The sequence below is a fragment of the Parathielavia appendiculata genome (genome assembly GCF_033297405.1).
Source record: "Parathielavia appendiculata strain CBS 731.68 unplaced genomic scaffold N657scaffold_55, whole genome shotgun sequence".
NCBI classification, from domain to species: domain Eukaryota; kingdom Fungi; phylum Ascomycota; class Sordariomycetes; order Sordariales; family Chaetomiaceae; genus Parathielavia; species Parathielavia appendiculata.
In genome coordinates this window covers 1-13,397 of record NW_026944274.1, presented here as the reverse complement: position 1 = coordinate 13,397, position 13,397 = coordinate 1, and the positions used below count along the sequence as shown (strand labels likewise).

Below are 13,397 nucleotides of genomic sequence, written 5' to 3'. Positions count from 1 at the left end.
GCCGAGAGTCGCCGAGGCTCGCACCGGGCCCAGCCCGTTACAGTAGTTGCTGCAGCCCGCTGCAACTCCAAAACTGATGGCATCTTCAGTCTCTTCGTGTTGTTGTTCTTCGCCGGGTCGATTGGCCATGGGTTTGGAGGTGGAGGGATGCGTTCGACGTTGCAATCGCTGCAAAAAGCTTGTCGCAGTACTTGTGATACGGAAAAGAGCCGTATGCTGGGAAAAGAGGGCAAATGCCATGTATTCGGGGAAAAGTCAGGTTGTCGTCCTCTGGTAGTTGCAAGCAGCAACTGCAGTGGTGGGAGATATCCCACGATCCAGAGTGGGGCAGCGTTATCTTATCTACATTCAAACAACCACCCCACCAATGGTGGGGTATAACACCTAGCTCTAACCCTGCGCGATACCTTCCGGTATCAACTTGCAACACCAACAACTAGCTCCTGTTGAACCATCGTCGGTTGGCTCGATCAAGAAGCTCCCAGGGCTAGCAATCCATGACTTCCGGGACCTCTTTCTCATCAGCAAGTCCTCCAAAAGGTACTGCTTCCCACGGAAAGATACTGTTGGCCAGTCGGTAAAAGGCCGACTGAATGACTGCTTCCAGTCGACTGTTTCAAACGCTTCCAACTGCTTTGCCACGCTTGGCCGGACTCGAAATGGATGAGAGTTGGCGATAACTGTGTCGCAAGGACCTGCAGAGGCTGCAGAGGCGGCTGCAGAGAGAGGGGGCATACCGTTGACGAACGTAGTTGGTTGGCCTGGCTGACGGTTGGTTCCACTGATGATACTCCGTACAACGGTCCTGAATGCGCAAGTAGGTGCGTGGATGGATGCGCGGGCGGTGTGGGCTGGCAATTTCTTGGCAAATAAGTCAAATAAGCCGAGTAAAGCTTGGCAATATGGCCCTTTATTTGCCAAATATAGTGCCGTATTTGATTTGGCTTATTTGCCAAGCATTTGATTTGGTTGCCAAATATTTGATTTGTGAGGAGCCTTGGTTGGATCCATTTTCACGAGTGCCTTCCGTGGATTAATTCAGCGTGACTTCGCTTGGGTAAGGTGCAATTACACTGCAACGGGCTGGTGACAATGATGGAGTGTAAATGATCCGGACCCTAAGCCAGGATCAACGCTTGGTTGTTACTAGCAAAAAGGAGTCCAACACCGGTCTCATAATCCAAATCTCATAGCTCAATGCACATAAATATGCGAGGCCTGAGGAAAGTTGCCTGTGACCTGTGTGGTAAGCAAGCGGAGCAGCCCTGGTGATGACAGAAGTATTCAATGAGAGAGAATCATAGTAGCACCGTGGCAGGCATATTTCGGGGGCAACATCAGACGCCATTGACCAGGCATATCAGACTCGACATATAGGGAGAACCTTGTAGTCCCCTCCATGTTCTAGTGATGGTCCAGTAAAATCTGCAGTGAAACGTCTAAACCACGACAGTGAGGCATGGGATGAGCCGTTGTTGAGTCTTGGCCCTCTTCCTTGGGTCGCATGTAAGGACCTGCCTCCGTGAGCCTGCGTGAGGCTGAGTTCTCACTGAGTGGAAGGAAGGAGTGGAGGGTTGCATCGCGAGAAACGGCGGCCTAATTTTCACCCGAATGTGTGATTCGAGTTGCCATCTTCCCTGAACCGCGCTTGCTCCCGTCTGCGCTCTTTACACATTGTACAAGTCCATACCATTTTCCCGCTTCGAACGGCCACATGTAAAAGCCGTTTCGATCAATCAACTGCAAGACGTCAAAATGTATCAGTATCTGGATCCTCGACGCATTATCATCATATACTCCGGGTCCAGCAGTAGCAGTTCCAGCACTTCAACCTTCCAGACTACGCCCAAGCGACCGGCGGGCGAGGTCAGCTCGGAGCTTCATTTCACCCTGTATCTCGGTGGCAATACGGGGCCCTACAAGACGGCCGAGAATAACGGCACCGTCATCCTCCCGCCCATCCCTGTCGAGTGGATCATCGCGCCGCTCAACGTCACGGCCGGGCAGTGCCCGGATCGGGCGCAGAACCTGCAGCTGTTCGGAATCATCAACGCCATCGTGGCCGGCCTGGTGCTGCTGCTCGGCTGCCGGCCGCTGGTCCGCTATCTCACGGGCGGTGTGCTCGGCTCGCCGACCCGCTTCTCGCCCTTTTGGACCTGGCTCGTCTCGTTTGGCCTGCAGGTCGCCGCCAATGCCGTCGTGTCGCGTCTGGTCGTCGCGACGCCCGGGTACGAGCACCTCAGCATGCTGCACGTCTTCGCCCTGTACGCGTCCCGGCCGCGCATCAACCAAATCTGGACCGGGCTGCTGCGCCTGTTTGTTGGGCCGGTGCGTATCCGCCACGAGAGGATGATGCTCGGCGGAAAGAAACGGGGCCGGGTCCGTGACGACTTCGAGCTCGGCGCTGCCGGCGGCAGTGCCACCTCCAAGCCCAAATCCAGATGGTCGCGCTGGGTGGCACGAGTGATTCCCTCTCGGACTGGCGGAAGCTCATCCAGAGAGAACGAACAAAACAACAGGGTGAAGTTCCCCTTTGCGCCTGCCGTCGCTGGTCCTCGCGGGGAAGAGGAGTGGGTCTACACCGACTCGTACGTCGCCACGTCGGTCAGCGAGCTTTTTCTGCAGCTGATGTCGGCCGTCTTTGTCGGCGTGACTTGGCGCCGCTTCCCCAACGAGCCGATCCGCGAGCACATGCAGCACCACGTCAACTTCATGCTGGCCGCGCCCGCCCTCGCCCTGGTCGGCTGGCTGTTGATCCCGATCTACATCAAACGCGACGAGTCCATTTTTGACGGAGACACGGACGGCGTTACGTGGGAGGGCTCGGCCGAATATCTCTTGCTTGCGACCATTTTTCTGGGCCTGACGGGGTTTTTTACATATGGCGTCGCGTGGAGATACTGGGCCGAGTTTCTGATGCTGCCCGGTTCCTTGTGAGTGTTGTCTTTCACCGGCCCCCCCCCCCCCTTCTCCATATCTTTTTCCTTTTTTTCTAGTTGCGTCATCGACGAACCTCGCAAGATCACTAAACTTATTTCGCCTGTGCCTTGGTCATTCTGTGGTTAAGGTAGTTGGCTGACCGACACTCTTTGCTTAGGTGGTGTCCCCCCAAGTTCATTGAACAGGCTGCTGTCTGGTCCTCTTTCTCGGGACTGGCGGCCTTCTTTGGTGGGGGCTTGTAGTTGGCTATGCGATTTATTAATGCACATGTTATGGGGAGCGGTTGCGGTTATACACGGGCGATGGCCGTTCTGTACTGTATAAGCGACATTCAATTCAATGGTACCTTATGTCGTGACGGTTTCAATGTTGCTTATACGTATGGACATAGGAAAACGCAGCCTGAAAGTCTGGAATCCATACTTCAAATATTATTATTCCTACACCGCTGTGCCCTAGGGCGTGCCGGACCTTCAACAACTTACTATACAGGAAAACCGCGCCCTCGTGGGCCGGGTGAAAAACCCATATCGACAATCAAGGAAACGATCAGTGTACGATCCTGCAAACACAAAGTGGGAAGGCCTCTTGGCCTTCGAAGGAAAGGGTATCAGACTGCGAGCTCCAGCTCCAGCCTCCTGGCCAGACCGTACATCGGCAGTTTCCCCGAGTCCATCAGCCAGTCCAGGATCCTCCGCGTTAGCCGTGCAGCTTTGGGACTGATTCCCTGTAGGACAGAATAAAAGTCCCTTCGCGTTCTGACCTCGGCTCTCTCCCATCTTCGAGTCAACGGTGGGGCCAAGCACCACATCACAAGGTGTTCGACAGTCTCTCGCCCCTCTCCACACTCGCATATAGGCGTCAGTACCTCTGGGACTCTCCTTTCGAATAAGAAAGCCCGAAGGTCTATGGCCCCGGTTCGAATCTGGATCAACAGTGAACTCTTCGCTCTGCTGAGGCCGTCGTGTCTCCTCAGGGTTTTGTCTTGGAACAGAGTCTCGTGCTGGTGGTCAAGGTCATCTGCGGGCCTCGTTGCTGTCCGGCCGTCTCGTTCCTTGAGCCACCTCTCTCTCCAGGCCTCCTCCTTGACTCTGTCCGTGTCGGCAGTCCCTCTCGTGCTTTGGCCAGCCCTAGGCCCCACGTTTTTGCCGTAATCCTTGACAAAGCGTAGCTCTGTGTTTTCAGCTTCCGCTCTACCTCTCCTAGGTGGGGCCTTCCAGTTGAGTTTCCAGTCCAGCCAGACCCCTAGGAATCTGGCCGCTGCCATGGGCTTCACCGGGCTGGTGCCTCCTCCCGGCTGCGCAAGTTCCAGCTGGTCAGTCCACTGTTTGCGCCCTCTGTTGAAGTGAATCAGCTCGCTCTTTTCCGGGCCAAAGGACATTCCCCGGGGGCATGGAAATTGTGGTATGGAACTTTTGTCTCAAGTAACGGGGCTCCTCATTGCCACCTAATTAAGGGATATCCAGCTCCGGCGACACGATCGCCGTCGAGTAATTCGCCTCCAGCTTTCCCCATATAAGAAATCGCTTCTCAATCCGAGTCCATGCCGTCGCTCCTTCAGGCCTACGCGGGGACTCAAGCCTCGCAACCTTAGCCAGTTTCCCCAACACCCTCTGCGCATCCCGCTTCTCCTCCCTCCCCTCCGCGCACGCAAACCGGAAACCAGTGAGGCAGTCATTTTTCCCGTTCACTGCTCTCGACGCAAACTCAACCGTCCCCTCGTCTGGCGCGCCATCACTCTCTGCCCACTCGGTAATGCCATCAAACACCAGCATCCCGGCCCCCGGCGACCTCCGAATCGACACAACGCCATTGGTCGAGGTAGTCACCCTGAGCTCACGCAGCTGAAACGACCGCAGGCACTCCAACCCAGCCGCCCACTCCGCAAGCACCCCTTTCCAAACCTCCGCAGTCCCCATCGCCGCAGACATCAAACACAAATGCCTCAGCGACCTTCGAAACCGCAACACAAACCGCGCCAGCACATCCACCCTGCTCACCCCTATAATATACTGCATCTCCAGCACCTCCACCGGCGGCATCCCCTCCTCCCCCTCCCCCTCCAACACTGCCGCCAACACCTCATAAAACCCCCACACCGTAGTCGCCACCACCAACTTCCTCAGCCCGCGCGCCTGCCGCACCATGCCCGCCAGCAGCGCCCAATGCGCCGCGTCCTCCTCCGGGGATGGCATGGGTTGCGCCACAAGCGCCAGCTCGACGAGGTTGGCGCCCCACGCGGGCGCCAGCGGGGCCCGCGGCGCGAGCGCATGCGCCCGCAGCCGGCTGAGCTCGCCGCGGAGGATGCGGAAGCGCCTGAGCGGCGGCAGGGTCGCGGTGCAGAGCAGCGCGAGGTGCAGCACGTCGAGCACGCAGAGCCCCGTGGCGGTGGGGATGTGGGGTTCCGGGTTGGCGCCGAGGTCCGCGTCGACGGCGAGGGTGTGCAGGTTGGGGAGCGCAGCGAGGGCGGTTTGGAGGAGGCCGATGGCCTCGTTGACCTCTGGGTCCGGGTTGAGCGGTGGCGGATGGTCGCGCGACGGCCGGCCGATACGGCGCCAGTAGTAGCCTGACCCGGGTTGGTGGGTGCCGGGCAGGCGGCATGGGCCGTGCGGGTAGTTTGCGAAGAGTACGGTGCGGACGTGCGGGCGGAGGTGGGGGGCTTGGGCGATGCGCGCGAGGCGCTCGAGCGTGGGCTTGCAGAGGTCGGTGCCGACGGTGGAGAAGAAGGCTGAGGCAAAGGCGGGCTGCGTGGTTTGCTGGCATTGGTGGCTGGTGAGACGGAGGGCGAGGATGTCTTCTTTGGGGAGAAAAGAGGCGATGTGGGCGATGAGCTCGGCGGGGAGGGCGAGAAGCGCTGAGGTTGGATTGGGAGGTGGAGGGGAGGCCATGGGGAGGTCTCAAGGTGTGGTCTGGATTCTCGTTGTGAAGGATGGTTAGTTGAGGGAACAGATGGGAGGATTGCGAGACGGGATATCGAGGGTTGATGACGAGCAAGACCAGAAACTGGGCGGCCTGGTCTTTATGCACGAGGGTTTGTGGCACAGTCAAACACCACCCCTAACCCTGATGTGGTCACCATGAGCAAGGGCACAGAAAGTCACCGTGACAGTCCTATGGGCGGTTCAGGAAACCCCCATGCGCACATTCGTAACAATACCCGGGAACAATCACATGCCCCTACCGACGGTCTGGCGAAGGCCTCCGATGTCCAGGTACATGGGCCGTGTATATCGGCTGGAAGCGAATTTCATCGAGTCCTCTGCGTTGTCAGTTCTCTCCAGCTTGCATAACCCGGAAGGGTTGGAAACAGAGAAGGGACAAAGGTACCGTAGGTCTACCGTATGTTTGCAAGTCTGAACCGAGCCCCTCTCCGTCTGAGTCCACTCTACTATTTCCCCTCCCGAGAAGCCTGATAAGCAAGCCTTACTGAGTCTAGTACACCCACTCCCACTAATACACCTTATTACCATCCGTGGTGCCCTCCGATTTCGCCACGGTCACGCCCTCGGTCACCAGCCGCCCATCATCAGCGGTAAACCTCAGCTCCAGCCTCGGCTGGTCATGGTTCATGTACACCCTCAGCACCAGTATCTGCCTTCCATCCTCCGTGTGCCCGCCATCTTCCACCGTTACCATCGCCTTGCCCTCCGGCCCCGGGAGGTCCTCCATCTGCCCCCTCCCGCGCGCATAGTAGGTATACCAGATATTCGCCCTTGGCACATTGGCGACCTCATTAAAGTGCGACTTCAGCTCAAACGGGCCCCTGTCCTCACTCGAGTCCGCCACGCTCCCCATAATCACCGCCCACCTCTGACCTTCACACTCCTCGTTTTCTGGTGGCGACAGCGCGCGCCAGCCGCCAGCATCTGCCAGCGAGGGAGACCCCTCGATCTGCTGAATCAGCAGGTCATACGTGTCTTCGGCCGTCTGGAGCGGCCGGCACCCCCTGCCGCTCTCTTCGGCGAGGTGCGCGAAGAAGAAGCCCTTCGTGCCGACGACCACGATGACGGTGCACCCGTAAAAGGTCGATGTGCCGACGCGCAGGCCCACGCTGGAGGCGTCGATGGGGAAAAAGCGCTTGCCGTTGACTGTCACCCACTTGTTGAGGCCGCTGTCGCCGCCGCCGTCGTTGGTCGCGATCCGGATGGAGTTCCAGTCTTCTTCGAGGCCGCGGCGCGCGAATTGGTGCCAGTGCTGCGGGTCGGCGAGGGAGGAGGGGGAGCCGGGGCTGCGAGGGGAGAGAGCGCGTGGTGGTTTGCTGGTTGCGGTCGCGCACGTCGGCGAAGCCGTTTCGACGACGGTGATGGTCTGCTCGACCTCCGTCGTGGTGAGTTTAGTTTGTGTCTCCCATACTGTTGTCACGGCTGGGGCCCCACAGGCGCCGGTCTTGAGCGTGATGGGGATGCATTTTGTCTGGCCAAAGTCCGGGTGGATGTAGATGTTGTACTCGGTATCTGTGGCCGGGCAGGCCCAAAAGGACGGGGAACCGTTGAAGAGGAGGTTGTTGGAGGCGTCGATGGAAAAGCCTTGGAGAGGTGTCTTGCCATGGTCACATTGGAACTGGGTTGTTGGGGGGTCTGCTCAGGGGGCATCGAGTCAGCGACTGCTGCCGGGCGGCTGGGATGGCCAGCTATCTTACCAGTGACGATGCAGCCAAAACCATCCGAGTCGAGAATGGCGCCACTGGAAAGTATAAAGGTGGCGGTGCCATAACTGCCGTTAAGGCGGATCTGGCCATTCTCGAGCTGTCCGGCAGGGTAGATGAACGGTTCTCCGGACGAGAGCGTGAAGCATCGGTCTGTGGCCGACAGAGAGAATTTGCGCCGGGGAATATTGGCCCTTCCTGTAACCACAAAGCCAGGCAACAAGGCCGAGGTTACGGTAATAGCGGAGAGGAGCTTCATCGTAGGTGAGAGTGGAAGGTTGAGGGGTGGAAAGGGGGGAGGAATGAGGCATGGATGCTGGCTCTGGAGTTCAAACTAGACAGCTGTTCCCCCCCTAGGTCTTATGAGATATGAAGGAGAGGGAGGAGGGGATGGGCCGGAGACCACTCAGTTGTTCTGTCTTGGGAGGTACCCGTTCTCGGTAACAGGTCAGGTACCAGTACTCGTCCATCAGCCACGCCGATCTCGACGCCGACAGAAGTCGTTTGTTCTGAAGGATATCCCATCTTGCCGCCTCGTGACACCAAAGCGGCCGAAAGGGTCATCACGACACACGTGTTCCTCCGCAAGACATTGACCGGTCTGAGCCACGGGGCCAAGGCGTAGCTCGAAATTGGAGTCTCATGCTCGTCGTCATGGATGGATTCTTACCGAGAGATACTACTATCGAGCCGCCAATGGCAACGAAAGAAACCGTCATTGTGCCAAACACAGGTGATGTTCTCCATCACGGTACCGATTAGTCTGGGTGGTCGTCAGGGGTTAATTCGCTCTCCGAACGGGGCCGAGGTTCGCCGCCCCTGATCTGAGCCACAAACGGCCGACGACCCAGACCTCGCGCGGTTGTGCCTAGTTGTTGAAGAGCTTGGGCCGGGCGGTTTTGATGAGAGGGTTTGCAGCATGAGATGCCTAAGGTAGGTAGCCAGTGGTAGGACTGCAGGACCATGTGAGGGAGCCGTTTCTTTCTGGCCCCCAAACGGGCGGTTGGATGCGGCGTCGGACGAATTAAAGGAAGGTGTTAATTATCGAATGGCCGGCCAACACTCGGCGACTTTCCCACGGTACTAGGTCTGCCAAGTACTCAAAGACGGCAAGAGTGGCACAGTACCGGGTAAGACACCAACACCGGCTGTCGGTGGGAGGTTCGGTGGGAAAAGACGCCATGATGGAAACACAAACCCAATGCATACATATCTGAACCCGGCACGCAGACCCCAAGCTCAGCCCGGGCCGCGTCAGGCTCTATATCGGCTCTGTCTCGTGTTAAACTGTGCGCCTGGTTGGCGCCAATGTGCGTACCTATGCAGGAAGCAATCTTGATTCCAAGCACTGCATCAAACCATACCCTATGCAAACATCCAAAGTGACGGTTGCCTGCTTGGATCCATGGCCGGGATGGTGGCAGTGAGCACCTATAGGTCCCCATTGGTCATCGGGCCCATCGAATGGCAAGCATCCCTCCACGGGCTCTTGATTACAACGCGTGATAGTCAGTGAGCCTCGTGGACGGTCATGAGGCTCGAAACTCGGAGCATTTCTAATGTTGGATGGAGAGGGGTACCAGAGTGTGTGCGGCCGAGACAGATCCCTAGGTACCTGTACATCTCAAGCTTGGCCATCATCCCCCAGAGTCGACAGAGTCGACAGAGGCAAAATCATATTACCAGCGCCTCCCTCGGCCACCGGACGTGCTCCTCGCAGAATCACCGGCACCTTGCAGTGGCATCTCCGTCATCTCCTTGCCCCAACTTCCCAACTCTCAGCATGCCGCTCCCTTTGCGGGCCACCATCTTGTGGCTCTATGCCCTCTTCACGGTCACCAAAGCCGTCCTTCTTCATTCTGACCCCCGTTGTGAGCCAGGCGAGTACTGGTGCCAAGACCGGTGCGGTTCTGATGAGTACGACGACACTTGCTGTCCAACCCCTGACGGCCAACACCATCTGTGCGGAAGTGGTGAGCATCTGCTTAGTTCCAATAGGCTTTTATGGGAGACCCCGAGAGAGACAAGTACTGACTTTGAAAGGGACCACTTGCTGCATGTACGGCTGCTGCCCTGCTGGGACAGTATGCAACGCCGTCGGCGGCTGTGACTCCGTGCCCGGACCCAACACTAGCAGGCCTGGGAGCACGCTAATCTCGACCCTCACGTCGCAAATCGTGGTCACTCAGATACGAACCAGGACCAAGACTGTTACTCTTACATCGTTCAAGCCGTGCCCCTCCGACGTCACCCACGCCACGTCCGGGTCGGGATAGACTTCGACGAAACTTTGGGCTGACATCAGCGGCTCTACGGAACGACCGACTAGTAGGTCGACCACCAGCGCCAGCACTTGGGTAAACTCGAAGGGCGAGACGTTCGTGTCGAGTCACTCTGCCATCATCATCGGTGGCACGAAAACGGTTCCTGTCCCGATGGAGGACACCACTGTGACGACAGATGGCTACACCTTCACCTTCGGAACCCCCTCCACCTCGGGAAGCCAGCCTGGAGATGATGTATCTCCTACGACATGGACGAGGTCCGACGGTCAGACAGTAATCTCGAGTTCTGGCATCATCCAGATTGGAACAAGTCCTCCCATCACCCTTCCTACAGTTTCGTCCTTGACGACGCTTACAACAGGGGGAGAAACCTTCACCCTGTCTCCCGCCCCAATGGGTTCCACGGGCGGCAGCACAGGTGCCGGCGGCGGTGCAACAATGTGGACTCGATCAGATGGCCAGACTGTTATCTCCAGTTCTGGGATAGTCCAGATCGGCACCAACGCACCCATCACGTTGCCGTCAGTCTCGAGTCTCACCACCATCACAACTGGTGGAGAGACGTTTACGCTGTCGCCCATCACGACGACGGCACAAACTCAAGCCAGCGGAGTGACAACCTGGACCCGGTCCGACGGGCAAACCGTCATCTCTAGCTCTGGAGTTATTCAGATTGGCACCAGCCCACCCATTACGCTCCCATCGGTCTCGTCTCTCACCACCCTTACAACGGATGGGAAGACGTTTACGCTGTCACCTTCCACCCAAAGCCAGGGCAGCGCCACTACTTGGACCAGATCCGACGGGCAGACCGTCGTATCCAATTCCGGAATCATTCAGATCGGCACCAATGCCCCCATCACATTTCCGTCGGTCTCGTCTCTGACCACCGTTACCACCGGCGGCGAGACGTTTACGCTGTCGCCGACCGCTGTTCCCTCTCAAAGCCAGGCCAGCGTTACCACCTGGACCCGTTCGGACGGGCAAACCGTTATCTCCAGCTCCGGAGTCGTACAAATCGGCACCAAACCGCCTTTCACATTGCCGTCCGTCTCGTCTCTTACCACCCTTATAACGGACGGAGAGACGTTTACCCTATCACCAGCTCCCACCACCACGCCGACACAGAGCCAGGCCGGTGCCACGACGTGGACCCTGTCGAACGGGGAAACCGTCGTCTCCAGCTCGGGCATTGTGCAGATCGGCACCAACGCACCCATCACTCTTCCTACTGTCACTGCCCCTACCACTATCTCAACTGGGGGCGGGGTCTTTACGCTGTTCCCCCCTACAAGTACTTTCTCTACAACCGCACGAGGCGCGACGGGCATCTTCACCACCATGCTTCCAAACGGGGAGACGATGGTGTCCAGTGGAAGCGTGGTCCAGATCGGGACGGGTTCGCCGATCACGCTGTCTGGGACAACCACGGTCACGACGGGCGGAGGGATCTTCACATGGACTGCTCCAGGTGCCATCACTACCAGCAGCAGCACGACGTCCGTTGTCGGTGGCCCACTACCCACGTTCTCGGGTTTTCCGGGTGGCCTCTTCCTGTTTCCTCTTCGTGGTGACAAGGTCGATGATCCTGAAGATCCTGACGACGACGGCGACGACAAGAAAACCGGCAAGAAATGCTTTATGCTCTGGTTCTTTCCGGTAAGCAATACCCCGTCGCGTCGTAGTACTGCGCTCACCAATTTGTCAGGTCTGCATCGAAATTCCCGAGTTCAATATCGAGATTGAGGCGTGGAACTTCAACCTGCCCCCGGGAATCTTCCCACCGTAAGTTGATCCCCTGAGTCTTTGACATCCGGCCCTGAACCGGCACTGACATATTGCCAACAGCGGCCCGCCTCCCCTCCCCAAGATCAGCCTCCCGCCGGGCATCGGTTTCAAGGGCAGCCTGCCGTCGTGGCCCGCCATCACCGTCGGCCACAACGGCCAGCCCACGTACTCTTCCAAGCCCACCAACTGCAAGACCGAAACGGCCGAGGTCTGTGTCGAAACCCAGTCCGTCGTCCCGTCAACAACTCAGTTCATCTCCACATGCATACCCGTCCTCGGCTGCCACGCCACCGACGAAGCGACCACCACCACAACCAGCTGCTCCGCCGCGACGGTAACCAGCTTCGCCGTCTCGTGTGCCGCTGGTTTCCCCTCCTCCTGCACGACCCTCACCAGCGTGATCTCCTCCGGCTGTTCCGCTAGCGGCACGGCGTCCACGACCGTCGGGTCCTGCACCCTCCTGCGCACCTCGACCGTCTCCATCACCGAACTCATCCCCGCTTGCGACGTGCTCTCGACCAGCACCGTGTCCATCACCGAGATCGAACCCGCCCCCGAGACGACGACCACCAACGGTACCAGCATCGCTTCCTGGCCAACTACAGACGGAAACCCAAATGCAACCGTGTCGACCCCCACGACCCGCTCCCTCCGCACGACGTACATCACTACCTACATCACCATCACCTCCACCCCCGGCGCAACATTCGCCCGATAGTTTGGGGTGAGACGAGAGGTGCAAAGCATTGTTGGATGGGGAGTGTTGGGCAGCCAACAGTTACATGCTCGAGTAAGCTTAGATCAACCAAGTGGTATTGAACAGATTGACGTATGAAATGAAGCTTGAATTGGAGTCACGATTCCAGAGTGACCACACAAATGAAGGATCAAGATAGTGGGTTAGGGTGCCTCAGAATGTCCCTTTTTTTTTGGAACAAATTGTCCTCTCTAATCCTCCCAGGGGAATTACCCCCTTTTATAGAGACAGTGTGCCATGATATGACGTTTATGTCAGGAACTGCGTCATTGTGATGGATCTGTGTGTTGACTGAGAGTCTCGCATTGAACATCAGTGCTCAGTCCGTGAATCTTGGTGCCAAGGAACCCACTCAGTTCAACAGGGAGAGTCGGTATCCAAACATATTTGATGCCAAGTTGGGGCCGGGGGAGTTTCGACTCGGCCTTCTTGTATTTACAAGGCACAGAATGAATTGTCCTTGACTTTGGCATGTACTAGTACCTGGTATGACAGGTCCGAGCGTCCAAAAAACCCGGTTTTCGGTCCGCCAAAAACCGGTGGGTCCTCCATTTTCCCCGCCAAATTTGGCTCCGAGCTTGAAGGTCATTTGTCTTGGTGGGCGTTCGATTTCTCGTGGAAAACCCAATACAAAACGCGCGCGGCCCGCAGAAAGCAATGGCGAAGTAGAAGGCCACGTGACTAGACTTTACGTGCGCAGACCTTCCAAAGACGCGACGACGGCGAGAACTAACGTTACGCAGCGCAGAGAGCATCGGCACTCAAACACCACTGCTGTCCACGGTTACCACCCTAGGACAAACCCCTAATCATTCCTTTCTCGCCCGATGACTATGGCGGCCACTGCAATTGAGGATGCTCGCATACGCGAGGCAATGGAATATTATCTCCTAAACCTGGAGGGTACGGTGCCCCAAAACACAGTCAAAACCTACAAGCCTAAACAGCAAGAGTGGAAGGTCAGCTGGTCCCCTTCCTGGTA

General features: G+C 57.6%; 5 protein-coding genes across 5 annotated transcripts; 2 read left to right on the top strand and 3 right to left on the bottom strand.

The window, feature by feature from the left end:
- Nucleotides 1-1,655: 1,655 nt before the first annotated feature.
- N657DRAFT_675685 (uncharacterized protein) lies at nucleotides 1,656-3,187 on the top strand. The gene is made up of 2 exons (XM_062795839.1): nucleotides 1,656-2,933; nucleotides 3,098-3,187. The coding sequence occupies exons 1-2, from the start codon at nucleotides 1,756-1,758 to the stop codon at nucleotides 3,180-3,182; spliced, it is 1,263 nt and encodes a 420-aa protein (XP_062641986.1). The 5' UTR covers nucleotides 1,656-1,755; the 3' UTR covers nucleotides 3,183-3,187.
- Nucleotides 3,188-5,384: 2,197 nt separating this feature from the next.
- N657DRAFT_583996 (uncharacterized protein) lies at nucleotides 5,385-5,828 on the bottom strand (the record flags this gene model as incomplete). Its single annotated transcript, XM_062789722.1, has 1 exon — nucleotides 5,385-5,828. A coding segment is annotated over one exon (444 nt), but the record flags the coding sequence as incomplete, so codon positions are not given.
- A 446-nt stretch (nucleotides 5,829-6,274) lies between these two features.
- Nucleotides 6,275-7,892, bottom strand: N657DRAFT_606518 (uncharacterized protein). The gene is made up of 2 exons (XM_062790222.1): nucleotides 7,580-7,892; nucleotides 6,275-7,517 (listed from the first exon to the last, which is right to left on the bottom strand). Exons 1-2 carry the CDS (start codon nucleotides 7,842-7,844, stop codon nucleotides 6,391-6,393), a joined length of 1,392 nt encoding a protein of 463 aa, XP_062641984.1. The 5' UTR covers nucleotides 7,845-7,892; the 3' UTR covers nucleotides 6,275-6,390.
- A 1,476-nt stretch (nucleotides 7,893-9,368) lies between these two features.
- Nucleotides 9,369-12,376, top strand: N657DRAFT_685380 (uncharacterized protein; the record flags this gene model as incomplete). Its single annotated transcript, XM_062796770.1, has 5 exons — nucleotides 9,369-9,558; nucleotides 9,629-9,845; nucleotides 9,918-11,529; nucleotides 11,579-11,655; nucleotides 11,719-12,376. 5 exons carry the CDS (start codon nucleotides 9,369-9,371, stop codon nucleotides 12,374-12,376), a joined length of 2,754 nt encoding a protein of 917 aa, XP_062641983.1.
- A 331-nt stretch (nucleotides 12,377-12,707) lies between these two features.
- N657DRAFT_651508 (uncharacterized protein) lies at nucleotides 12,708-12,967 on the bottom strand (the record flags this gene model as incomplete). Its single annotated transcript, XM_062794180.1, has 2 exons — nucleotides 12,708-12,834; nucleotides 12,899-12,967. Coding segments are annotated over 2 exons (196 nt in total), but the record flags the coding sequence as incomplete, so codon positions are not given.
- Nucleotides 12,968-13,397: the final 430 nt, after the last annotated feature.

Bases quoted from the DNA above. Each gene is read 5' to 3' on its own strand.
- N657DRAFT_606518 (XM_062790222.1), bottom strand. From the start codon at position 7,844: ATGAAGCTCCTCTCCGCTATTACCGTAACCTCGGCCTTGTTGCCTGGC. The intron at 7,518-7,579 runs GTAAGATAGCTG...CCCCCTGAGCAG, and splicing joins TTTTGGCTGCATCGTCACTG to ACCCCCCAACAACCCAGTTC.
- N657DRAFT_675685 (XM_062795839.1), top strand. From the start codon at position 1,756: ATGTATCAGTATCTGGATCCTCGACGCATTATCATCATATACTCCGGG. The intron at 2,934-3,097 runs GTGAGTGTTGTC...CTCTTTGCTTAG, and splicing joins CTGATGCTGCCCGGTTCCTT to GTGGTGTCCCCCCAAGTTCA.